The 25,282-nt window shown below is 55.0% G+C and overlaps 1 protein-coding gene across 1 annotated transcript in view; it reads left to right on the top strand.

The window, feature by feature from the left end:
• Positions 1–641: 641 nt before the first annotated feature.
• Positions 642–25,282, top strand: part of ABCC3 (ATP binding cassette subfamily C member 3) — a gene marked incomplete at its 5' end in the record, with an annotated part of 32,897 nt that continues 8,256 nt past the window's right edge. The window contains 26 exon segments of the mRNA XM_042914475.1: positions 642–923; positions 1,538–1,663; positions 1,883–2,020; positions 2,839–2,937; positions 2,939–2,965; positions 3,178–3,239; positions 3,933–4,064; positions 5,291–5,345; positions 5,347–5,483; positions 8,671–8,951; positions 9,107–9,285; positions 10,791–10,984; positions 11,093–11,243; positions 11,619–11,730; positions 12,106–12,299; positions 12,380–12,467; positions 12,470–12,543; positions 17,226–17,393; positions 17,687–17,879; positions 18,933–19,047; positions 19,224–19,371; positions 19,471–19,682; positions 19,968–20,274; positions 21,577–21,776; positions 21,935–22,061; positions 23,374–23,475. Coding sequence (XP_042770409.1) covers positions 642–923; positions 1,538–1,663; positions 1,883–2,020; positions 2,839–2,937; positions 2,939–2,965; positions 3,178–3,239; positions 3,933–4,064; positions 5,291–5,345; positions 5,347–5,483; positions 8,671–8,951; positions 9,107–9,285; positions 10,791–10,984; positions 11,093–11,243; positions 11,619–11,730; positions 12,106–12,299; positions 12,380–12,467; positions 12,470–12,543; positions 17,226–17,393; positions 17,687–17,879; positions 18,933–19,047; positions 19,224–19,371; positions 19,471–19,682; positions 19,968–20,274; positions 21,577–21,776; positions 21,935–22,061; positions 23,374–23,475 — 3,903 coding nt within the window.

The following is a 25,282-nucleotide window of genomic DNA, read 5'->3' as shown; positions in this document are numbered from 1 at the left end:
ATTAATCTCAGAGAAGCTCCCAGTCCCTTCCCTGGGAGAGGCATGGAGAGGAAGTGGGCTCTTCAACCATGCGCATATATCGCGTTGATAAAATAAAACACATGGAGCGCCTGGGTGACTCAGTGGCTCAGGTCATGATCTCGAGGTTCGTGAGTTCGAGCCCCGCATCGGGCTCTGTGCTGACAGCTCAGAGCCTGGAGCCTGCTTCGGATTCTGTGTCTCCCTCGCTCTCTGCCCCTCCCCCGCTCACACTCTGTCTCTCTGTCTCTCAAAAATGAATAAAAAATAAAACACTGATTTTTTTTTTTTTTTAGAAGAGTGGAAATCTAGAATAGTGGAAAGGAGAGCAGTGGTTGCCTGCGAGGGATGGGCTGCAGAGGGGCCCAAGGGAGGTTGTGGAATGACGGAAATACCCTGTATCTTTCCCGCGGCAGTGGTTTTGCTGGTGTGTATGACAACCAAGCCCACTGGGTTGTGCACTTTGCACGGGCACAGTTTATCGTGCCTTAACGATACCTCAATTAGAGAGAGAGGGAAATGAGAAAAGAGGGGGCGACCATGGCCTCCCGGGAGAGCGCACACTCCTCCCGGGGCTTGCTCACTTGCACGCCCACCTGGTGTCATCTCCACGTGCCCTCTGACGCCCGGAGCAGGTGGAGTGCCTCTCTGGCCCAGCCACCTTCCTCGAGGGGAGCCCCGTTCTGCGGCAGGCCGCCACAGCACCGAATTGTTCCCTCTGCCCCCAGGACGCCAATCTGTCCGTGCACACCGACGACCCGGACCTCACTCCCTGTTTCCAGAACTCCGTGCTGGCCTGGGTCCCCTGCATCTACCTGTAGGCCTCCCTGCCCTGCTACCTCTTCCATCTGCGGCACCATCACCAAGGCTATGTTATCCTCTCCCACCTCTCCAGGCTCAAGACGGTCAGGGGGTCAGGGATCTCTCGAGGGTGGGGCTGGGACCCGGAAGGTTCTGCTCATCACGATTCTCCCCCCCCTCCCATCCCCCACCCTCGGTGGCTGAACGCTTTCCCAGCTACACCTGCCCCGCAGCTCAGGCCACGACAGACTGCCAGCTGAGTCTGCGGTCAAACGAGATAGTCCCTGCTTTCAAAAGTTCAAGAAAGTTCTCTGGCAACACTCTCCCCGCCCCCGGGCGCTTCTGGCCAGTGCACCACCTAGCCTCCGGGGCCAGACCCTGGGTAGGATAAAAGGACATCCTCCAGGGGCGCCTGGGTGGCTTAGCCAGTTAAGCGCCAGACTTTGGCTCAGGTCATGAACTCACAGTCCGTGGGTTCGAGCCCCGCATCGGGCTCTATACTGACAGCTCAGAGCCTAGAGCCTGCTTAAGGTTCCGTGTCTCCCTTTCTCACTCTCTGCCCCTCCCCTGCTTGTGTGTGCTCTCTGCCTCTGTCTCTGTCTCCCTCTCAAAAACAAAAAATAAACATAAAAAAAAAGATTGAAAAAAAAGGACATCCTCCGGTGGGAACCGTCCCTACTTTTGAAGGTGGGGTTTCCACCCTGTGCCCTGTTTGTAGGCCTTGGGCATCCTGCTGTGGTGCATCTCCTGGGCTGACCTCTTCTATGCCTTCCATGGCCCGGTCCACGGCTGGGCCCCCGCCCCCAACTTCTTTGTCACCCCGTTGCTGGTGGGGGTCACCGTGGTCAGTGCGGGGCCCTGGAAGTTGATGGGGGAGGGTCTCCAGTGAGTTGTGGGACCGTGATAGGGGAGCCATGGGCTCCTTGGAGAGGGCCGGACACCTTAGCAGTGGGAAGAGGAAGGAGTGACCCCCCAAAACATCTGGCCATGTGGGGTGGGGAGGACAGAGAAGGTCCAGATATCTGTGTACTCCGGCCCAGCCTTCCTTGCCCTCTTGGCACAGCCGCTGGCCACTCTGCTAATCCAGCATGAGCGGCTGCAGGGGGTACAGTCCCCAGGAGTCCTCATCATCTTCTGGTTCCCGTGCATGGTCTGTGCCATTGTCCCCTTCCGCTCCAAGATCCTGTCGGCCGTGGCAAAGGTAAGGGGCAAAAGGGGAACCTGCCAGGTGCAGCCCTATCCAGGGGATGGCCTCGGGGCTCAAGGTCACTGCCGGGTCCCAAGCTGCCCCTCCCCTGCTCCCAGGACCTCCCCTGCTGTTCAGTCCTTTCTACGTTGTCCCCTACTTGCTGTATCTGTGCTGGGAAGCAGACCAGGGAGCCGGGGGAGAGGGCTGGTGTCACACAAGGGAATGAGGCGGGACACGGCCATTGTGTTCACCGGATACAGGGGGCCGTTCTGCCGCCACCACGGGCACCGCCACGTGCAGGGTCTGCCAGGGGCCTGTCAGCGTCTGCGTATTGGACACGTGTGTGCGGACGCGCACGAGTAGTCTGTCCTACCAGGAAGTCCTGTTGTCCTGCTCTTCCCTTTTCTTCCCATCCCCCTCACTTCTCTGGTCTTCGTCTTGACCTTTCCTGCGGTGGTGGGGTGCAAGATTCCTCCGTTTCCAGGGTGGGGGGCAGTCGAACGTGGTAGTGAAAGTGCAGGCTCAGAACATTCTACTCGTCCTCTCTGTGATCCTGGGCCAGTTGCTTCGCGATCATTTCCTCGATTGCAAACTGGATATCCCGAGATTTCCTACCCTGTGGGGAGGGTCAGACAAGGTGACTTCGGTGGGGTGCTTGGCGAGCCCTCACCGAACAGTGGCCCCCTCGTGACCTCGCCCCATCTCTCGGAACCTTCTGGGTCCTGCATCCCACCCCGAGGGAGCCTGGCACCCCAAAGGACCCCGTGGGGGGCAGGACTGCAGGTCCAGGGTTGCCTGTGTCTGACGTCCCTCCCCACTCTCCCCTGCAGGGCAAGACCTCAGACCCCTTCCGCTTCGCCACCTTCTACATCTACTTCGCCCTGGTGCTTTTCGCTCTCATCCTGTCCTGCTTCAGGGAGCAGCCGCCATTTTTTCTCCCCAAAGAATGTCGACCTTGTGAGTCTGCTACGGAGGCTGGGTGGCCGTGGGGTTTCCACAGCCCACTCCTCAGCCCAGCCCTTACCAGCAGCTCCCGTCCCTTCCAGTTCCTTCCATCCCCATGTCGTCCTTCCCTCCAGGAAGGAACGAGGGCCCCTGCTCCCTCTGCTCCGCTTCGGGAGGGTGGTGGGCACGCCAGAGTCTTCCTCTCCTACCCTCTCATCTTCTAGAACCCCTCCCCAGAGGTCAGCGCTGGCTTCTTCTCCTGCCTGTCTTTCTGGTGGTTCACAAAGTGAGTCAGCTCTCCCTCCGTGCTGGGCCAGAGGGAGGAAGAGAGGGGAGGTGGGGAGGAAGGGGAGCGGGCCACAAGTTGAGCCGGCTTGTTTCCCTGCCCCAAACCCTGACCCCAGAGGGCATTCGGGGCAGGCGAGGGTGAGGAAACCTGTCCATTTGGACCATTTGGACTAGGGGCTGAGTGTAGAGGTCCAGCTGGCCCAGCTCCCATCCCAGCCCTGCATCTGGGCCTGTTCACAGGAACAGGCCCAGGGAGCTAGAGGGAAACTGTAATTACTTCCGAGCTCTTCCATCTGGGATAAGCTTACAGCTTGTCATTTCCTTGGCGGCCCCTCAGTGTGGCTTGAGCAGGATAATTGTGTCTGTGACCTGGGTGACAGCTCATTAACCACACCACACTGAGGAGGCACCTGGGTCTGGGACTCCATCCACCCGCACTTGTCCTCTCCCCGGGGCCACAGTCCGTGTGAATTTCATCACCAAGGCGCGAGGGTCAACATGGCATCTGGGGAAGAGGCAGAGACGGGGTGGGTAGGGGTAGGAACTTGGGATGGGAGGCAGTGACCTCCAGGCTGTTCACTGTGGCCCGTGGCCATAGCCCTTCAGGGAGACTCTGGGGGCTCTGGAGACCCCGGTCCCTAGCTCTAGGCTGCTGAGCTCTGACCCTGCGTGGGCTTGCTGCCCGCCCCAGGATGGCCATCCTTGGCTACCGGCGCCCCCTGGAGGAGCAGGACCTCTGGACCCTGACCGAGGAGGACCGCTGGCAGGTGGTGGTGGACAGGCTGACGGAGGCATGGAAGAAGCAGCAGAAGCAGGCAGCGCCGTGAGGCCCTCCCTGGGTTCCCACATCCCAAGTCTCCTGCGGGGGAGGCGGGTAGCCCTGAGGCCGATCGCAGGGGTGGGGGTGGGGAGAAAAGCAGGTGCGGGTGGTCCTGAGAGGGGACGCCCGGCCTGAGTGGGGCCAGCTCTCCCCAGCTCTTCTAATTCCAGGGAACAGCTGACACTTGCGTAGCACTTCTTCTGTCACTACGTGGCCCTAAACACGTAGATTCACTCAATCTCTAACAGCCCTGCCGTGTGGGTTCTATTATTTCCGTGTTACAAGTGGACGCTGAGGAGCGAGGGCTTAACAGGGCCCGCAAGGTCCCCGACTTGGTGGTGGCGGGGCTGGAACCCACCGGTGTCCGGACCCACTGCTCTCACCGCTGTGCTATCGTGCCCGTCCTGAAAGGTGTTTTCCGGGGACTTCCCTCAGAAGGGGAAGGGTCAGGGGAAGAAGGTTGAGGCCAGCCCCTCTTCTCAATCCCGCCTCCTCCTGTCTGGAGGAAGGGACCGAAGAAGATGATCCTTGGACTGAAGGGCCTTCCCACTGGCAGTTTCCCATCAAAGACCCAGGGACCTGTCTGGCCAACCGCCCAACCAAGAGATCTAGAGCTCCGAGTCCTCCTTCCCTACCCGTTTCTGACCCCAGGACTGAACCCCCTTCCCTCCCCCCCATAATTGGGGACCCAGGACCTCCGTGCCTTTTCAGCCCAGAGCCCCTGATTGGCAGCTGGCTGGTGGAGGAGCCAGGGACTTGGACTTAGTCTGTGGTGTCTCGGCTTCCTTAGTTCGGGGCCTCGGAGAAGACATACGGGCCCCCCAGTCTGCATGCTGCACCCCCTCTCTTCCCCTCCATGCCACCTTTACCCCCTCCCTGCCCAGCTCTTCAGTGACCAGGTCACTCGCCATCTCTCCCCTTGTCTCCCTTCCCTGTCGGCATCCTCCCTGGAGCCGTGCTGTGGAGGCAGGGAGAGGGCTGGAAATTGCTTGAGTTGTAGTCCTTGGGGGTAGTGGTTAAGGCAGCCCGTGACATAGCCTCATACGCCTGCAGACAGAGTCACTTGGGGAGTTCTCACCCGGAAGGTCATGTTGTCTGTCCCTCTGCCAGTCCTAAGAGCCAAGAAAGCAGGTCCGGGCACCCCCTGCTCCTCGCCAGGCCCCACTGGTGCTTGTCTCGTGGGGCACATGTGACCCTTCCTACCCACTGCTCCTTCCTCCCTGGACCAGACACAGGGCCGCGGTGGCATCTGGGAAGAGTGTGTCCGGTGAGGATGTGGTGCTGCTTGGGGGGCCGGCCCAGGCCCCAGGAGTCATCCTTCCCGCGAGCCATGCTGGCCACCTGTGGTTCGGGCATCTTCACGAGCATCTGCTTCAAGTTGACCCAGGACCTGCTCTCCTTCGTCAATCCGCAGCTGCTCAGGTCTGACCACACTCACTCTTGCTGCCACCCTCCTGGGTAAGGGGCGCCGGCTGGCGTCCCTGAGGTCTGAGTGCAGAGGGGCACCATGGGAAAGATCCCAGACCGGGACCGAAGGGGCTCTCCCCACTTGCTGTGTGGCCTTTGGCAAGTGACAATACCCCTGTGCCAGAGTTTCCCCAATTCACATCCAGCTCATCTTCATCGGGCACATGCTATATGCCAGGCACCCTGGTGGGCGGATGGACAAACATCCTCTCTTCAACCCCCTGAACTCCAGCCAGGGGGTTCTTGCCAGTTGATAGGCTCTGTCGTCTGTCCCATGAGTGGCCTGGACCAGGGAAAGCTCTCAAATCGGGGGGTAAGAAGGAGGGCTACCTCACCGCTGAGCCCCCCAACACCTTGTCCCTCCACGTGTGCATCTGTGTATTCTCATTCAAAAAACAGCTGTTGAGCCCCCAGTGTACCAGAATGACGCTAGATACTAAGGATGCAGAGATCAAGAAAACATGGTGGGGGCGCCTGGGTGGCTCAGTCGGTTAAGCGTCCCGACTTCAGCTCAGGTCATGATCTCACGGTCCGTGAGTTCGAGCCCCGCGTCGGGCTCTGGGCTGATGGCTCGGAGCCTGGAGCCTGCTTCCGATTCTGTGTCTCCCTCTCTCTCTGCCCCTCCCCCGTTCATGCTCTCTCTCTGTCTCAAAAATAAATAAAAAAACGTTAAAAAAAAATAAAAAAAAAAAAAGAAAGAAAACACGGTGGAAGACCAATGTGGGAATCCATTAGAGCACTGTGCAGACAGAGGTAGACTCGGGTGTCTGGAAATCCCTAGGAGGGACAAGGAGGCCAGGCAGGGAAGGAGCAACAGCGGGTGCACTTGCTTCCAGGAGAGGTCAGCAAGGTGGGAAGGACAGTCAGGTGTTGGTCGACTAGATGAGGAAGGAGGAGAAAGTTCAGTGCATGCAGAGTCACAAAGGCCTCCGCCGACATGACTCAAGAACTCCGGGTATTTCTGGAGGAAAGGGTGACCCGAGGGAGGGAGAGAGAGGGAGAGCCAAGGAAATCCTTGGAAGATTTGAAGCCGGGGGAGGGGCATCTGGTTTGCATTTCAGAAGGACCCCTCTGTCAGGGGATGTAGGGCCGGGTGGCGGGATGGAGGTGGGCCAACCAGGTCAGAGGAGAGTCCAGGCCAGGAATGAGATACGATTCAGGAGCTGCTGGGGAATTGGGTGTGTGCCAGGGAGAGGGAGGGGTCGTGGGCCACCTGGCTGTCGGATCTTTCTCTGAGATGATGAATGCAGCAGGAGGAGGGGGCTGGGCACCAGGCAAGGTGGTGAGTTGAGTCTTGGCTACGTTGGAGTCAAGGTGCTGGGGGACATTTTCCCAGGGGGACATTCCCAGCTAGCTGGAGACCACAGTTTCAGAGCCATCAGGTAGAGGCCCAGGGTCCGGTATCTGTGGCTGGGCTCTCCCAGAGAACTCATGTCGGTGGCCCCAGACAGAGCCCTAGGGCACTGTGACAGGTAAGGGGTGAGCAGAAGGCTGGCTTGGAAGGGCGAGAGCTGGGGAAAGAGCCAGTCGTGGAGCAGAGCACAGAGAATGCTTCTGGCAGAAAGCATGGCCTCCAGTGCAGCAGGTTGGCCGGTGAAATAGAGCCTGAGGGAGACAACATGGGGTTTGTTAGTGCCAAGAATAGAGGCTGAGATGGAGGGGAAGGACCTAGAGCAGTGGGTCTCTTGGAGAGCAGGGGCTAGGGAGGTCTAGAAAGTTCCCATAAGGAAAACACATTCATTTCCTATGGCTGCTGGGACAAATTGCCACAAACTAGGTGGGGAGGGGCCTTAAAATGACAGGAACTTACCGTCTCACAGTTCTGGAGGCCAGAAGTCTGAAATCAAGATGTTGGCAGGGTTGGCCCCTTCTAGAGGTTCTGAATGCGAATCTGTACTGTGCCTCCTAGCTTCTTGTGGTTGCTGGCAATCCTTGGCCTCCGCTTGTAGACACATCACTCCCATGTCGGCCTCCAGCATTCTCCCCAGTGTGTGTGTGTGTGTGTGTGTGTGTGTGTGTGTGTGTACACGTGCATGTGCACATATCTGTGTGTGCACTCACATCTGTGGGTCTCTGTGTGCAAATCCCCTTCTCCTTCTCTTATAAAGACACCGGTCCCTGGATTAGAGCCCACCCGACTCCAGTATGACCTCATTCTAACTTGATTACATCCGTAGAGACCTTATTTTTGAATAAGGTTGAATTCGCAGGTACCAGAGGTTAGGCCCGGAACATCTTTTTTGGGGGGAGACACAGTCAACATGCAGCAAAAGGAGAGGCCTGTCTACACCTCGGGAGGTAGCTCCATGAGGTCGAGGGGAGGTTTGTCCCAACATGGAAGAGACTTGGTCATGCCGGTGGGTGAAGGTACAGAGCCGCCAGCAGGGATGAAGATCTTGATGGTCCAGAAAGGGTGGCAATGAGGGAGCGTGTTGCTGAGCAGGTGGATGGGAGTCAGGGCTCAGCGGGGCAGGATCAGGCTCGGAAAGCCAGAAGAAAAAGAAGAGAGCAAGTGTTTGGAGGGAAGTCCGTGGTTGTCAGGGAGTTCTCAATGGGCGGTTAAGTGGTAAGACACGAGCGGGGCGGCTACTGAGTGGGGTGGGGAGTGGGGGCAGTGAGAAGGTTAGAGACAAGAGGTGCAGAGGGCCAGGGGACAAGAGGTAGATTAGCGCCCTGGAGAAGGTCACCAGCAGCACCGGGGGCTACTGATGTTGGAAAGGCTGGATTTGAGGGGGAGAGTCTGTGGGGTCGTGTGGTAGGTTCTAGAGCCTTCAGCAGCCAAGGAGAAGGTGCAGGAAAGTCAAAGCTATGGACATGTGGCATTTCTTCCTGCCACGTGGTCCAAGAGGCAAGAAAGGCAGGCAGGCAGGCTCGCAGGGAGAGAGTGATAGAAGCAGTGGGCCGCAGCGCCATGGCCGGTGGGAAAAGAGGTGAGGGCAGAAGGGACAGAAGATGGGGGGGTCATGGTCTTAAGGTGGCATAGGGCTGAGCCGGGGTGTGGGGGTGGTCTGGGTGGGGGTGTGGAGGGCCAGCAGCCCCTGCCTGGGAGAGTGGAGGCTAAGGGTGGGAGGGGAGGGCGGCAGGAGAAGGAGTGGCCTGGGGGACCCCTCCCCGCTCTCATGCCTCTCTCCTCTCCTTGCAGCATCCTGATCAGGTTTATCTCAAACCCCGTGGCCCCCACCTGGTGGGGTTTCCCGGTGGCCGGGCTGATGTTTGCGTGCTCTGTGATGCAGCCTCTGCTCTCACAACAGTATCTCCACTGTATCTATGTGACGGTGTTGAGGCTTCGTTCGGCGATCACAGGTGTCATCTATAGGAAGGTCCGCTGGAACAGGGTGCCGGGGGGCCTGGGTGTGAGTCTGACTATCCTTGGCTGGCCGGCTGTAGTCGCCTTCCTGTGTGTCTGGACTCCTTCCTCTGTTTGCCTCTTTGTTCCTAGCTTTTGACATTGTCTGATGGCCGGGGGCTTCTGCACCTGTTTTCGTATTTGGCCTTTTTCCGTATGTTTGCTTCTCACTCTCTGTTGGGCTGACTACCATCTCTTGCTTCCTGCCCAGCTCCACGTTTCTGATCCATAGGCCTCTGTCCGTCTGTGGGGGTCTGTGCACATTCTTTAGGTATTTGTCTTATCGATCCACCCATGCCTCCTCAGAACCTGGGTCCTTCCATCTTGGCTGGGGTGGCTTTAATCGTCTTGCTGGTCCCACTCAACGGAGCTGTGGCTGTGGCCATGAAGATGCGTGCCTTACAGGTAGGCGCTATCACGGGTCTGCTGCTCCTGCCTGGAGCACCCGGCCAAGGTGCCTGGGGGAGGGCCTTCCCTAACCTGGGGCCCCTCAGTTGCCTTGCTTACTGAGGAAGGATGGCTATAAGCCGCTTCCACAAACCTTAGCTCACTGCAACCTCATGACAGCCCTGAAAGGGCTCTGGCCACATTCTCGTGTAGCAGCTGAGAAATCAAAGCCCAGAGAGATAAGGACAGTCCAGAATCAGGGCGAGCCGGGCCTCAAACCTGCGTCCAGAATCAGGGCAAGCCGGGCCTCAAACCTGCGTCTTCCGGTCTTTTTTTTAATTTTTTTTTTTAACATTTATTTATTTTTGAGACAGAGAGAGACAGAGCATGAAGGGGGGGAGGGTCAGAGAGAGAGGGAGACACAGAATCGGAAACAGGCTCCAGGCTCCGAGCTGTCAGCACAGAGCCCGACGCGGGGCTCGAACTCATGGAGCGCGAGATCACGACCTGAGCCGAAGTCGGACACTTAACCGACTGAGCCACCCAGGCGCCCCTGCGTCTTCCGGTCTAATGAGAGCCTTCTCCCACCACACTGTGCTCAGTGTAAATAGTCGTCCAAGCCTTCATTTTCAAATGTTTATTGAAGTCTTCAGTAGCCTCCCACTGTGCGTAGAATAAATGACAAACTCCCCATGACCACCCACCAGGCCCCTGCCCACCTGCAAGTCCTCACCCCCCAGGGCATGGCCAAGTGGCAGCCACTCTGGCCTTCTTTCTTTTCTCCAAAGCACCAAGCTACGCGTACCTCTGGGCCCCCCCACCCACTGTTCCCTGCCATGCGTCTCATCCCTTCCTTGCTTGCTCACTCCTCCCCATTGTTCCCCAGCACAAACTCTGAGTTCCCAGTCCCCACCCCATTACTCTCCCACAGAGTCCCACGTACTGATTTACTAAGCATTTACTTAGTTAATGTTTGCTTCCTGTTTGCCTCCCCCATCAGACTGTCAGCTTCATGATGGCCGGGGCCTCGCTTGAGTTGTTCATCATTATGTGCCGCATGTCTAACACGTGGCCTGGCACAGAGTAGGCATGCAACGAATAGGGCTGAATGGATAAATCAAGTCGGGCTGCCGTGCCCTGGGTTAGGGCCTGGGGAAACAAAGAGAAAGTTAAGCGGTCTGCACCCTCAGGAGGCCCCCAGTCTGACTGTGGAGTCCTGCGCGCGCAGGGATTTCCACGGGAACGAAAGAGAAGAACAACGTGGCTTAGAAACCCAGCAAAGGGGGCAGAGGATGCCGCCTGGGAGGGTCAGTGATGGAAGCACTGAGGCTGGAGTTGGACTCTGTGGGCGGAGGAGAGGGCGCAGCTGGGCTGAGGGGCAGCTCGGGCCACGCGGAAGGACCAGGGGGGAATGGGAGCCGTCTGAATGGCTGCGGTGCGTGCCAGGGCACGGAAGGTAGGAACCCCAGTGGGGAGGGGTCTGGGGAGGAGAGCAGGGCGTGTCACTGCCACTCTTCCCACGGGCGGAGCAAATGAAGTTCAAGGACTCGCGCACCAAGCTGATGAGTGAGATCCTGGGTGGCTTCAAGGTGCTGAAGCTGTATGCCTGGGAACCCGTTTTCTTGGGGAGGGTGGAGGGCATCCGGGAGGACGAGCTCCGGATACTACGCCGGTCTGCCTACCTCCAAGCCATATCCACGTTCACCTGGGTCTGCGCCCCCTTCCTGGTGAGGCTCTCCCCCGACCGGGGCTGGCCCCCCACCTCCCACCTGGCCAGCCCAGGCCTCTGGACTCAACAGATTCCATTCTGACACTCGCCCTCCACCCCTGCCCTGGTGACCCTGATTACCCTTGGGGTCTGTGTGTCCGTGGACCAGAACAACGTGCTAGATGCCGAGAAGGCCTTTGTGTCTGTGTCCCTGTTCAATATTTTAAAGACTCCCCGGAACCTGCGGCCCCAGATAATCAGCAGCCTGGTCCAGGTAACCCCGGGTAAGGCTGGGGGTTCTGCGGGAGGTAGGGCAGGCTGTTAGGGTCAGGGGACAATCCAGGAGAATTATTGGAATTGAGGGGGCGGGCAGTTGGCATGAGGTCATTAGAACCAGGGGTCATTTGGAGACAGAGGAAGAGAGGAAACGTCCCTGGAAACATGGATTCTGAAGACAACCTCCTCGTACCAACCTAGACCCTATTCTTGGCAGTGGGTGCCAGAGAAGACTCAGTCGTAGGGTGGGGGGTGTCCAGCACCCCGTCTGGGTCTTTAGGGGGTCCTGCCTCTCCCAGGAAGTCCGGGCCAGGCAAGTGTGGGAGCGGGTGGGGGAAGGGAGAGCTTCCTGGGCTGACTCACTCTCCGGCAGATCAGTTTGTCTCTGAAAGGGATCCAGCATTTCCTGAGCCAAGATGAACTTGACCCCCACTGTGTGGAAAGAAAGACCATCACCCCAGGTCCAGACACCCTCTACCTGGGCTGCCCTTGCCCCAGACCTTGCTCCAGAAAATCTTCTGTTCCAAGCTTTTAACTTATCCGTTTCTTCTTCCTGTCTTCCCACCGGCCCTGCCTTCTCCCTCTCTTTGTGCAGTCCCTCCCCGGGCCTCCCCCACTTTTTTTCCTTTCTTAGGCCTCCCTGCCCCTCCCCCCCCCCCCCCCCCCCCCCCCCCCCCCCCGCCGCCAAGCTTCCCTGCCTTCTCACATTGGCCCCTCCCCCCCCAGGGCTCCCTCCACCTCTCCCTCCCCTCACCCCCCCCACCCCCAACCCCTTCCACTCCCATCTTTGGCCTGGAAACCAGAAAGAGCCTCAACTTGTCAAGGTGGTATCTGAAAGGGAGGAGGGCTTGAGTCTCTAGGTGAGAGGTTGGGGAAGGAAATCCCAATCCCTACCTCTGACCGGGTTCCTGGACTCCTTGCCCTCAGTCTAGACATCCAGGTGCCGAAAGGGGCACTGGTGGCCGTGGTGGGGCCTGTGGGCTGTGGGAAGTCCTCCCTGGTGTCTGCCCTGCTGGGAGAGATGGAGAAACTGGAAGGCACGGTGTGTGTGAAGGTGAGAGAGGGTACAACTCCCGGGAAGGGCCGCTTGGCCAGGCCCGGGGTACACCCTGAGGTAGCTTCTCCTCCGGCCAGGGCTCTGTGGCCTACGTGCCCCAGCAGGCATGGATCCAGAATTGCACTCTTCAGGAAGACGTACTGTTTGGCCGAGCCCTGGACCCCAAGCTCTGGAAGCCTGTGCCTTGCTAGCTGACCTGGAGTTGCTGCCTGCCGGGGACCAGACGGAGATTGGAGAGAAGGTACAGGGTCCCCTCCCATCCTCTAGGGAGTCAGCACATACAGCTGCCCACCTTAGCCCAGCTCAGGTCCATAAATGCATTCAATCCTCCCTTCCTTCCTTCCTTCCTTCCTTCCTTCCTTCCTTCCTTCCCACATTCATGTAAATCACCCAGCTCTGTGCTTGGCAATGGGGGAACGGGTCTACGACTGGGGTAGGCTGACTTATGAACAGGTAGGGGGTGTAGAATGCTCTGGGGACCAGGCCGGAAGCCAGTGCAGGGGACAAGGAGGGAAGTGAGGGTGGGCAGAGCTCCATAAGGAAAGGCGTCACTTTTGAGCTGAATCTTAACAGCTGAGGAAAAAGAGCTCATTGTCCATTCATTCATTATCAGATTTTATTACATACCTACTGCATGCCAGACTGTCTTACATGGCAACGAATACCAGACTAAAATCTCTGCCCTTTATATCACTTATATTCTAGTGCGGGAAAGAGAGGATAAGCAAGATAAATATATATTATTTATTATAATATTAATATAATATTATATACTATTGTATTATATTAATATTATATTATATTATATTAATTTGGACTTATATTAATTAATATTAATTCCTATATTAATATAATATATTATTATTTATAAAATATATATTAGATAAATGTTAAGGGGAAAGAATGAAACAGGAAAGGGATATAGGAATATGTACAGGGCTGTATTGTTAGGATGCCTTGGGAAAGCCTCACTGAGAACAAAGTGAGGAAGTAGTCCATATCTGGGGGTGTGGAGCCCCATCTGGGGACATTTGAGGCAGAGAGAGCAGTAAGTGCAAAGGCCCTGAGGCCTTTGTGTTGAAGCAGTCAGGATCCACATAGAGTCCGGTGCGGCTGGAGTGGAGCGAGCTGGGGTGAGGAGGTGTAGTTGAAGCCACTGAGGTATCCAGGCAGCCAGGTCATGTAAGGCCTTGTGGGCTTTTATCAAGAGTGATGGAAAGTCTTCGAAGGTGTGAGCCAAGGAACAGTGATGGGACCGGCATTCCGGGGCAGTTTGGTGCGAGTAGAGGTTTGGAAGAGGTGGGGAGGGTACAGGGCAAGGCAGAACCTTAAAAACCTTAGTGAAGGTTTTGGCCTATACCCTAAAAACCACGGGGCACCAGTGAAATTTTTAAAATTAATTTATTTTTAATTTTTGCCAGATTTACACACCATAAAATTTACCATCTTAGCCATTTTTAATGGTACAGGTCAGTCGCGGTAAGTATATTCACCTTGTTGGATAGCCAAGTGCAAAACTCTTTTCATCTTGCCCTGTGCCCATGTAAACAATTCCCCATGCACCCCGCTCCCCTCAGCCCCTGGCAACTGTCATTCTACTTCCTGTCCCTAGGAAGTTGACTACTCCAGGTACATCATATAAATGGAATCCTACAGCATGATACCTGCTTTTGTGTGTGTGTGTGTGTGTGTGTGTGTGTGTGTGTGTGTGACTGGCTTATTTCACTTCGCATACTATCCTCAAGGTTCATTCATGTTGTTACCTGTGTCAGAATCTCTTTCCTTTTTAAGGTCAATATTTTATTATGCATATGGGTCACATTTTGCTTATCCATTCACCTGTCAGGGGACACTTGGATTGCTTCCACCTGTTAGCTATGGTGAATGCTACTACTCTGAACACGGGCATGCAAATATCTTTTGGAGACCCTACTTCCGATTCTTCTGAGTATGTACCCAGAAGTGGGATTGCTAAGTCACGAGGTAATTCTATTTTTTGAGCAAATGCCATGCCGTTCTCCGTCACGGCTGCACCATTTTATATTCCCACTAACCGTGCAGGAGGATTTCACCCTCTGCACATCCTGGCCAACGCTGTCGTTTTCTTGGGGGGAGCGGGTGTTTGGTTTTTGACAGCGGCCATTCTCATGGCTGCGAGATGGTATTTCATTGTGGTTTGGACTCGCGTTTCCCTAGTGATTACTGATGCTGAGCATCTTGTGTTTCTTGCCATTTGAAGATTTTTCTTTGGAGGACTATCTATTCAAGTCCTTTGCTCATTAAAAAAATTTTTTTTTTAATGTTTATTTATTTTTTTGAGAGAGAGACAGAGACAAAGCAAGGGAGGGGCAGAGAGAGAGGGAGACACAGAATCCCAAGCAGGCTCCAGGCTCTGAGCTGTCGGCACAGAGCCCGATGCGGGGCTCAAACCCATGCACCATGAGATCATGACCTGAGCCGAAGTCAGACGCTTAACTGACTGAGCCACCCAGGCATCTGCCCCAAGTCCTTTGCTCATTTTTAATCCAGTTGTTTGTCTTTCTGTTGTTGATGTGCAGGAGTTCCTTATGCAGACTGGATATTAACCCCTTATCAGGTTTATGAGTCGCAAATATTTTCTCCTCTTCTGAAAGTTGCCTTTTCACTCCATGGATCGTGTCCTTTGATGCGCAAAAGTTTTCAATTTTAATGTGATCCGATATATCTTGTTTTACTTTTACTGCCTGTGCTTTTAGTGTCATATCCAAAAAAAATCATCGCCAAACCTGATGAAACTCTCCTCCTATGCTTTCTTCTAAGAGTTTTATAGTTTCCGCCTGGGAGGTTTTTCACGCTGACGATTTTGGTATTCCCTCAAAACAGACATTCCCTAACATAACTATACTTGAATTATCAAAATCAAGAAACTTAACATTGATACGAGACTATTATTTAATTTACTGTCTGTATTCACATGTTCTCATTTGTCCCCGTACATGTCTTTTTTAGCTGTTTTCTTTCCTGGGCGAGGATCCAGTCCAGGATCACGAGCTATAGTTAGTTGTCACATTTCTTTATTCTCTGTCAATCTGGAGAATTCCTCAGGCTTTGTCTTTCAGGACCTTGACAGTTTTGAAGACTGCAGGCCAGCTATTTTGTAGAATGTCTCTCAATTTGAACACAGTTGGGTTAGATTGTATGTTGGGGGGGGGGGAGTGTCAAAGAAGTAATATTATGTCCTTACTGGTGCATCATAGCAGGAGACACATGTCAGTTCGTACCTTATTGGCAATGCTAACTTTGATCGCTTGATTGAGGTCGTGTCTTTCATTGGTGATTTCATTTACAACGTTCACTGATGATTTTTGCCTGAGTCAGCGTTTACTGTCATGTTTGCCAAATGGTGATTCCCTAACCCCATTCCTCCTACGGTTATTAGCTGCCATTCTAGTCTAAAAAAGAGCCTTCCCAGGGCGCCTGGGTGGCTCAGCCAGTTGGGCGTCCGACTTCGGCTCAGGTCACGATCTCGCTGCCTGTGAGTTCGAGCCCCGCGTTGGGCTCTGTGCTGACAGCTCAGAGCCCAGAGCCTGCTTCAGATTCTGTGTCCCCCTCTGTCTCTGTTCCTCCCCTGCCTGTGCTCTGTCTGTCTCTCTTTCTCAAATAAAAAAATATATATATAAAAAAATTAAAAAGAGCTTTCCCCTCCTTCCTCTTTTTTACTTATTAATCTCTTTATATCAATACGAGCTCAAGAATTCTTATTTGACTCAATGGATTATAATCCCCTACCATCATCACTTATCTTGATGTTCAACTTGTCCATGGAGGGTTTTAAGTAGGGACATGACCTGCATTTTGTAAAGCTGCCCTGACTGCAGTGTGAGGGGCCCAAAGGCACAGGAACCAGTGAGAGGCTCTCATGGTGGTCTGGGGGAAGCAATGAGGACCTGAGCCGGGCAGTGGGGATGGGAGTCTGAGGTTATAGGAAGCCAAAGGAGACCTCCTCATCTATGATGCAACCCCTCCTTCCCATCTCTCCTGGAGCTGCACTAACCTTGCGCACACACAAACCTAATTTAGCGCCCAGCACTTAGTAGGCACTCAAAAAAGACTGGTTCGTTGAATGCAGACATGCTCATATGCCTCAGTCACTTCAGCTGTGTGCCCACCCCCTGCTTCTCCCTGTATCCTGAGCTCCCATCCCACATTTGCCACTCCCCAACCCATTCTGGGTCCATTTCTCAGGCTACCTGAAAAAGCTGGGTCCTGTTGCAGAGGGAATGAAGGAAGCTGGAGGTGGGAAAGCAGACCACACCTCTGGGGTCTGCTTTCAGGGCCCAGCCCTGCTGCTATGTGCCTCGGTTTCCACATCATGGGTTTAAAGAGAGATCTTACCTCTCCTCTGGCTCCTGGACCATCCCAGGGTTAACGAATTCGGGGGCCGGAACTGGGTTTCCATTCTTGCTTCTGCTCTTGAGAGTTCAGAACCTTGGACAAAGTCATTAACATCTTGGGTTCTAATTTCTTCATCTAGAAGGTGGGGCTGATGACACCTCCCTGAAAGGACTGATATGAGGGTCAAATGGGATCCCCGTTATGAAAGCCATCTGCAAACTGTATGGGCGATGGCAGATTAAAAGGTCTATTAAGGACCTCCTGGGGGATTTCCAGCCTTTCAGAGTATACAGGCAGCAGCCAGGGAAACCAGCTGGGCAGGGTTGTGAAGCAGAGGGAGCAGATATCCTCACCTGCCCCGGGGGGACGCTTGAGGGCCACCACCTCTTCTCCTATGGCCTCAGAGCTTCACAGGGACAAGACCAGGCATATCAAATGAGAATTGAGAGGTCTGCTTTGTTGAATGACGGTGACAGGGCCCTTGTCCCCTTGTGCCTGTCTGACTCTCTTCTCCCCAGTACACACCTCCCACCTCTCTCCTCCATCCAGGGCATTAACCTGTCTGGGGGCCAGCGACAGCGGGTGAGTCTGGGCCGAGCTGTTTACAGGGAAGCTGACCTTTTTATGCTGGATGACCCACTGTCAGCTGTGGACTCCCATGTGGCCAAGCATCTCTTTGACCAAGTCATAGGGCCCGAAGGTGTGCTGGCAGGCAAGGTGAGGCCTCCAGGAGGTTGTGGGGGAGGCCCGGAGAGATCTAGGGCCTTAGGAGAGAAGCAGTGGGAGGCCAAGGGGTTTGGAGGAGACCTGGAGATATGGGAGGCCTGAGAAGCAGGAACGTCTGTTGGGTGGCAGGGGAAGCCTGGGGAGGGGGGACACACCCCAGGGGCACCGAGCTGGCTGCAGTGAGCCTGGGGTGAGGGATGTGAGATGACTTTCACCCCTGTGCCGACGCCAGGGGTGTGTGTGCTGAGGTCAGTGGAAATGATGGCCTGCTGTCTTCTCCCCAGACACGGGTGCTGGTGACACACAGCATCAACTTCCTGCCCCAGATGGACTTCATCATAGTGCTGGCTGACGGGCAGGTGTCTGAGGCGGGCCCCTACCCAGCCCTGCTACAGCATAGTGGCTCCTTTGCCAACTTCCTCTGCAACTACGCACCTGACAAGCCCGAGAAGAACCTGAAGGAAGGCAGCAGGACCGGTAACCATCCCTCACCCTCCACATTCCTGTGCCCTCCCGGCATCTCCCCTGTCTTGGGGTGTCTGTCGCTGGATGGGCCCAGTGTCACACAAGGGAGGTTCCGAGGAACTTCGACCATCTGCGTGACAATCAGACGTCACCAAGAGGGAAACCGAACTGGACGTAGTCGAGTGCCTCTCCCTTCTCTTGCCTGTGTGACCTTATCAGCAGCTCAGGCCTCAGAGCCTTACTTTTCCCTTGTGTCCGAAGGGCATAAGGGCCCGGGCCCAGCCTGAACGTCAAGGCTATCTCACAGAGAAGTCATTTGATAAATCTGCAAGTGCTTGGAGAAGTCAGTTAGTTACCAGCAAAGATGGACTGAGTAATTACCAGGTCCTAGCACTACTCTGGGCACTGAGAGATGGCCGTGGCCAAATGGAAAATTCCCTGTCCTCGTGGAGCGTTTTGAAGTCTCTGAGCCCAGAAACCCCCCACCCCCTTTGTTGTCCAGTCCTGGCTCCCCAGCACCAAACCCTGGGCTGGCCCACAGATCTTTTCCTGAGTTTTCTTGCCTACTGCTGTATAGACAGCTAACATGACTTGAACATTTACTAAGTGCTGGGCCCCTTGCTAAGCACTTGACACACATATCTTCCCTTTAATCCTCCCAGTCACAATGACACGATCAAGTGGGTACTATTATTATCCCCATTTTACTTGCCTGCCTAAAGTCAGGCAGGGAGGAAGTGACATTTAAGCTCAGCCAGTCTGCCTCCAGAGCCCAAGCCCCCGACCCTTATAGTTGAGGCTCCTTCTCCATAGCCCCTGCAGGGAAGTTTTTCTCCGTATCTAACCTAAGTCTTTCTTGCTGCCTTACCCTCCCCCTCCCCCAGCCCAAAACTGATCGTTTACTTCCGTTCTTGTTCTTGGCTGCCCTTTCGTGTTCTCTCGTGCTTCTCGTGTTCTCTCATGCTGGTCCACTCGGGTCTCTTCTCTGGCGTGGGGATCGGGGAGCACTAGTGGCTTGCAGGGCGAGCTAGCCAGCCGCTTCTCCTTTCTCCCACCCTGCTGCAGCCTTGGAGGACACAGACGAGGAGGAGGTGCTGCTGATTGAGGACACGCTGAGCAATCACACAGGCCTGACGGATCATGAGCCAGTCATGTATGAGGTCCAGAGGCAGTTTATGAGGTGAGCTCCTGAGAGCTCTCAGCGCCCTCCCTATGCCCGGCCAGGTGGGGCACAGGTGGGCGTTCTCTCCCTGACGGCCACACCTGGGCCTCCGGCTACAGCCTGAACCCCCTGGGGCTCTGTCCTGTGGGTTTGTTGGAGATCGCCTCTCTGGGCCTGACCAGCTGCCTTCACAGACAGCTGAGTGTCATGTCCTCGGAAGGCGAGGGCCAGGGCCAGCCTGTGCCCCAGAGACGCCCAGGTTCAACAGAGAAGGTAGTGCAGGCAGCAGAGGTGAAGGCGAGCGGGGCACTGATCCAGGAGGAGAAGGCGGAGATAGGCACTGTGAGTAGGGTGGACAAGGAAGGCTGGAGAGGGCGGGCAGGCCCCCAGCAGTCCCGGGGCTCACGAGAGTCCTCTGTCCTTGACCGCCATGGCCTGCAGGTGAAGCTGAGTGTGTTCTGGGATTACGCCAAGGGCATGGGGCTCTATACCATAGTGGCCATCTGTCTTCTGTACCTGGGTCATAGTGCGGCTGCCATCGGGGCCAGAGTGTGGCTCAGTGCCTGGAGCGATGAGGCTATGGTGGATGGCCAACAGAATAATACCTCCGTGAGGTTGGGTGTCTATGCTGCCTTGGGAATTCTGCAAGGTGAGCGTGCAGAGACAGCCGGAGGTATTTTCCTCACGTCGGGGGTGCTGGATCCCTCAAACGATGCCCTTGACTCTGTGTTTTCTTCCATCATCCCAGCCATTGCCTGGCCCCAGTGCCTCCCTAAGCCACCCTAGCAGTCCACCTGCCTCTGGGCCTCTCCAGCTCATCCCAGCAGTGCTCTGTCTCTGAGCCTGCCAGCCACCGTGGCCACCCCCTACCTCCTAACCTTGCCCTGCATGCCCACCACCTGGCCAGTGAATAAGCACCCCTCCGGCTCCTCCAGCAGGGCTCCGGTGATGGTGTCAGCCATCACGCTGATGGTGGGGAGTGTCCAGGATGCACGCTCGCTTCACCGGGTGCTGCTGCACAAGAGGCGCTCGCCACAGTCCTTCTTCCATACGACGCCCTCAGGCCGGATCCTCAACTGCTTCTCTAAGGACATCTAGGTCATCCATGAGGTTCTGGCCCCCACCATCCTCATGCCGCTGAATTCCTTCCACAACTCCATCTCGGCCTTCGTGGTCACCATAGCCAGCACGCCGCTCTTCACTGTGGTCACCCTGCCTCTGGCTGTCCTGTACATCACGTTGCAGGTCCGCAGCCAGAGAGGGGGCGTGGTTTTTGTGTAGGCGTGGCTCTCCGGAGGCGGTGGTGTGGGCGGGGCTCTCGTTTGGACTGGCCACCAGGGTTGGGACCCAGGGACCTTACAGTTGGATTTGGTTAGGGACTGTAGTCGGTTACTTTACTTCTCTGAAATTCATTTTCCTCGCCTGTAAAATAGAATCCTGGAACCTACCTCATAGGGTTGTTGTTAGGGTAAAATGAAATCCTTGTAAATTGTGACTGACCCTGAAACTGCTTCCTGCTGCCTATTTTTTCTTCGGAAGTTTTGAGACAGGGAGAGCGAGCAGGGGAGAGGCAGAGAGAGAGGGAGAGAGAGCATCCCAAGCAGGCCTCACACTGTCGGGGAGGATGGAGCCCGATTCAGGGCTCGAACTCACGAACCGTGAGATCAAGACCTGAGCTGAAATCAAGCATAGGATGCTTATGAGAATGAGCCACCCAGGCGACGCCCCCACCCCGCCCCGCCGCTGCCTATTTTTAAATAAAATATTGTTAACCGTGCGAGACACATTATCCTTCCCTTCTTTTAGACATATTTAAACATATATGTGCATATATGTGTTTAACATAGATGATTTGGTAACATTCAGTTACAGCTGATTGTAGAAGTCCTTTGCGTTTCTGAGCCCCTGTCCTTCCATGAGTTTAATCAGTTGATGAAGGTAACCCACAAGGTGACTGGAAGCTCAGGCCCTTGTGGGGAGTCCCTGATCTGGGCTGTGTTCTGTTCAGGGACAGGAGACTCTCAGATACCCATCCTGTAAGGCCCTGGCCATCTTGGGGCCCACAGGATGGAAACTGGAGGCAGAAACATGTTTTTGTGGGGCTGAAGTTTTAGAAAACTGGAGTTGGGGCGGGGAAAAGCTCTTTACGCAAAAGAATACAAAATGATCTTATTTTTGCAAATCTTGTGATATTCTGTGTGAGCACCTTGCTGGGACCCCTCGGTGGAGACAGGCACGTTCACTGATTTAGGAGGCCACGCAAGGTCTGTACTGCAATCCAGGCCCCTACAGGGGGCTAGGGGGTCAGGAGCTGAGAGGGATTCAGGAAGGGCTTCGTGGAGGAAGTGGCCTGGAAGATTGAGCAGAGCTGACCAAAGGGAAAGGGTGGAATGAGTTCATGGAGCCACATCAGGTAGCGAAAGGTAGCCAAGTCTTATGGGTAAGGGGGCTGGCCAGAAGAAGGCCCATATGGGTTCAGAAGGCATGCCGGACTGAGTCAGGGGTCCTACGGTGCTGACCCCAAGCTCTTTCTCCGTCCTCTGCCAGCGCTTCTATGTGGCTACGTCACGGCACCTGAAGAGGCTGGACTCCGTCAGCCGCTCGCCCATACACTCCCACTTTTCAGAGACGGTGACTGGCACCAGCGTCATTCGGGCCTATGGCCGCAGCCAGGACTTCAAGGCCATCAGTGATGCTAAGGTGGACACCAACATGAGGAGCTCCTACCCCTACGTTGCCTCCAACAGGTCACAAGCCTCTTCCCTCACCCCCTATTCCTCCAAGAGTTCCCACCAGGGTCTCTGCAGGACAGACCCTGGAGTTCTGGGTTCCGGCTCTCCCCCCTACACAGGAAACTGCCCCCTTCCTGTACCTGCCCCACTTCCTCCTTGTCTTGTTCCCACAGGTGGCTGTGGGTCCATGCGGAGTCCGTGGGGAACTGTGTTGTGTTCTTTGCTGCACTCTGTGCTGTGATTGGCAGAAACAGCCCGAGTCCGGGGCTGGTGGGCCTTTCTGTGTCCTACGCGCTACAGGTACGCAGGGGTCCAGGTCCCGGGGGGGGGGGCCACAACTGGGGCAGAGACAACACAGGTGTCACAAGCATCTCCCGAGCTTTCGCTCTGCCCAGTATGGGGACCAGCCACGGGTTCTGCTCACCAGGACCGTGAGCCCACAGTCAGGCATGGAGAGACACTCTCAACCAACAGGGGATTGTAATGCCAGGTGAACAGGTCTTTGTGGAGGAAGGAACAAAATGTGGTAAGACCCCGGAGGAGATTCTCTACCTTGGGTGTTGGCGTTGGAGAAATTATCTTGGCGCCAAAGGACAAACAGAGCTTGTCCTGCCTGTGCATGAGATTTAGAAAGTCAACAACCCTGACAGTAGTCCTGGGGCAGGGAAGCAGAGGGCTGGAAGATACCTCATTTCACAGGCCTGCAGAGAATATACACAGAGAAGGTGACTGGAGCCTGGAGTAGAGGGCGGGCTGGTCACCTGACATCAGCCTGTGTTACCAAAGGCTTAAATAACTACAAATGGTGGGGCGCCTGGCTGGCTCAGTCGGTGGAACGTGCGACTCTTGATCTCGGGGTCGTGAGTTCAAGCCCCACGTTGGGTGTAGAGATCACTTAAAAAATAAAATCTTAAATGACTGCAAATGGCATTTTTGTGACTTAGATCACATTTTCAATGCCTCAGAGGGCTCAAGCCTTGAATGCTTTGGTAAACAAAGGACAATCTAGACAAATGAGTCTTCTCAAGCTTTCCTGTGTTATGAATCACCTGGAATGTGGGTTCTGGTACAGCAGGCCCAGGGTGGGGCTCAGGATTCTGCATGCCTATCAAGACTCCTTAGCACGCAGTGTGGTCCAGGGACCGGTTACATCAACATCACCATCTGACTCTTGGTTTCAGCTCAGGTCATGATCTCATGAACTGGGAGATCGAGCCCATGACGGGCTCTGTGCTGACAGCACAGAGCCTGCTTGGGATTCTCTCTTTCTCTGTCTCTCTCTGTCTCAAAATAAAATTTAAAAAAATACAAAATCTCAAGTCCCACCACGGACCTACTGAATCATAAGCGACGTTTTAACAAGGTTCTCTGGGGAAACTTTCTTATACATATTAAAGTTTGAGAAACACTGGGCTAGGTAGTCCTTGGTTAAGTCTGCAAGGTCACTGCCTGAGATACAGTTGTGATAGAGCCCCAGGTGGCACACCTATGGGCTTGCCCAGGCCCACCTGGGGCGTAGAGGCAAGGAGCATAATCAGGGAGTCAAAACTCCTCCCATAGCTGTTGGGGGGAGGGGAGATCACCGTATCCATGACCCAGTCCCTTTGGCCAGATAACAATTAGTCTGATGTGGATGATCCAAATGATGTCAGACTTGGAGTCTAACATCGTGGCCGTGGAGAGAGTCAAGGAGTACTCCAAGATAGAGACTGAGGTGGGTCCTAGGATGAGCCTTGGGCAGGGCGATTCTGGAATAGCTGGGGAAGGGTGCTTGGTGGCCCATCGTCCCTACATCCCAAGACCAGCTCTTCATTTGGGGGATTCTTCATTCATTCATTCATTCATTCATTCATCCACTCAACCCTTATAGAGCATCAGCCAGAGGTCTATGCTAGGAGGTGAAGAGGGTCCAGAGTTGATCATGGTGGGTCTCTCTTCAGGCAGATTCTGATGTGGGAGAGGGAAGACAGGGCTCTGATAAGAGCCCTGGAGTGATGCACCCAAAGAGGGCGGACAAGAGGAAGGTCATTCAGCTGGGGTATTCAGGAGGGTCATGACTCCAGCCAGAGATTAGCCGGGTGGAAGGAGCAGGGGTGGGGCAGCATGGCCTTTATTGGGGAAAGGGAGTTGTCCCCTAATGGCGGCGGGGAGATGCAGACTCTTCTCCACTTACTTCTTCCTGTGGTCACACCCCAGACCTCCTCACACCCAGAAGCTGCACCATCTCTGAGATCTCAAGTCAAGCTTTTATTTAAAAAAAAAAAAAAATTTTTTTTTAACGTTTATTTATTTTTGAGACAGAGAGAGACAGAGCATGAACAGGGGAGGGGCAGAGAGAGAGGGAGACACAGAATCCGAAACAGGCTCCAGGCTCTGAGCTGTCAGCACAGAGCCCGACACGGGGCTCAAACTCTCGGACGGTGAGATCATGACCTGAGCCGAAGCTGGACGCTTAACCGACTGAGCCACCCAGTTGCCCCTCAAGTCAAGCTTTTAAACCACCCTTCCCAGTCCTCCCAGCTCATGTGCCCCAAACCTCTGCTGTCCCAGAACTTTGTCGTCGTTAGGACCCCCAACCCTGTGGCCTACCTTTGTCCCTCTGTCCCCCAGGTCATCTAGCCTGGGTTCTGTGCTCCACCGGTGCCAATGCTCCCAACTCCCTTGCCCTCTTTTCTGTCAGTGGTCCTCGCCTACAAAACCCCTCCCCAGCCGAGCCCCTCTGTCTACCTTCTACATACTGACACTCAGCAGCTAAGACATCGCTGGAGAAAATCACTGATTTTACTTCCAGTTTGTGACCACACATCACTGCTGGGTATTTCTATTTTGCTTCCCCCAAAAGCATGTGATCCCACTTCCAGAAAGAGCCATTTGAACCTTCTTTCCTCGAACCCCCATATTTCCTCCCCTTGGCTCAGCCAGGGACCTTGTGTGACTTACTTGCCCCTGAGAAAAATAGGGTAGGAGATGTGAACTCCCTCAACCTTCTCGCCTCCAGACTTTCCAACTGCCTGTGGTCCCTTCACCTCTTCCTTCCTCTTTTAGCAGGAAGTGTCCCTCCTGCTACCAAAGTCCACCCCTGCGGACTTCACCCCCCTCATTACACCCTCTGCTTCCTACAGCCTGCTCCCTCTGTTGGATGATTCCCATTCACTGGCAAGCATGAGCTATCATAGCATCCGTCCTGCACACACACACCCACCTCCCCTCCCCCTTACATCTCACGGCCCCGTCTCTCTGCTCTCCTTTGTCACGAAGCTCGTTTTAAAGCACACACGGGGAAGTGGGGAACCCCGTCACCCTGTAACACATCTGCCTCCCGCGGTCTGGTTTCTGGCCCTGTCACTCCACCAATGACCCGCCTGGTTCCAAACCTAGGGGACACTTTCTTGTTCTCATCTAATTCAATCTCTCAGTGACGTTCAGACAAAATGACCCCTGCCTTCTTCTTGGAAGGCCCTCCCTCATAGCGTCTGTGACCCAAGCTCTTGCCCTGTCAGTCTCCTTTGAGCCCCACCTCA

This window comes from Panthera leo, chromosome E1 (assembly GCF_018350215.1).
Source record: "Panthera leo isolate Ple1 chromosome E1, P.leo_Ple1_pat1.1, whole genome shotgun sequence".
Taxonomy (NCBI): Eukaryota; Metazoa; Chordata; class Mammalia; order Carnivora; family Felidae; genus Panthera; species Panthera leo.
The sequence above is the reverse complement of the archived record's forward strand: the minus strand, read 5'-3'. Positions and strand labels throughout refer to the sequence as shown.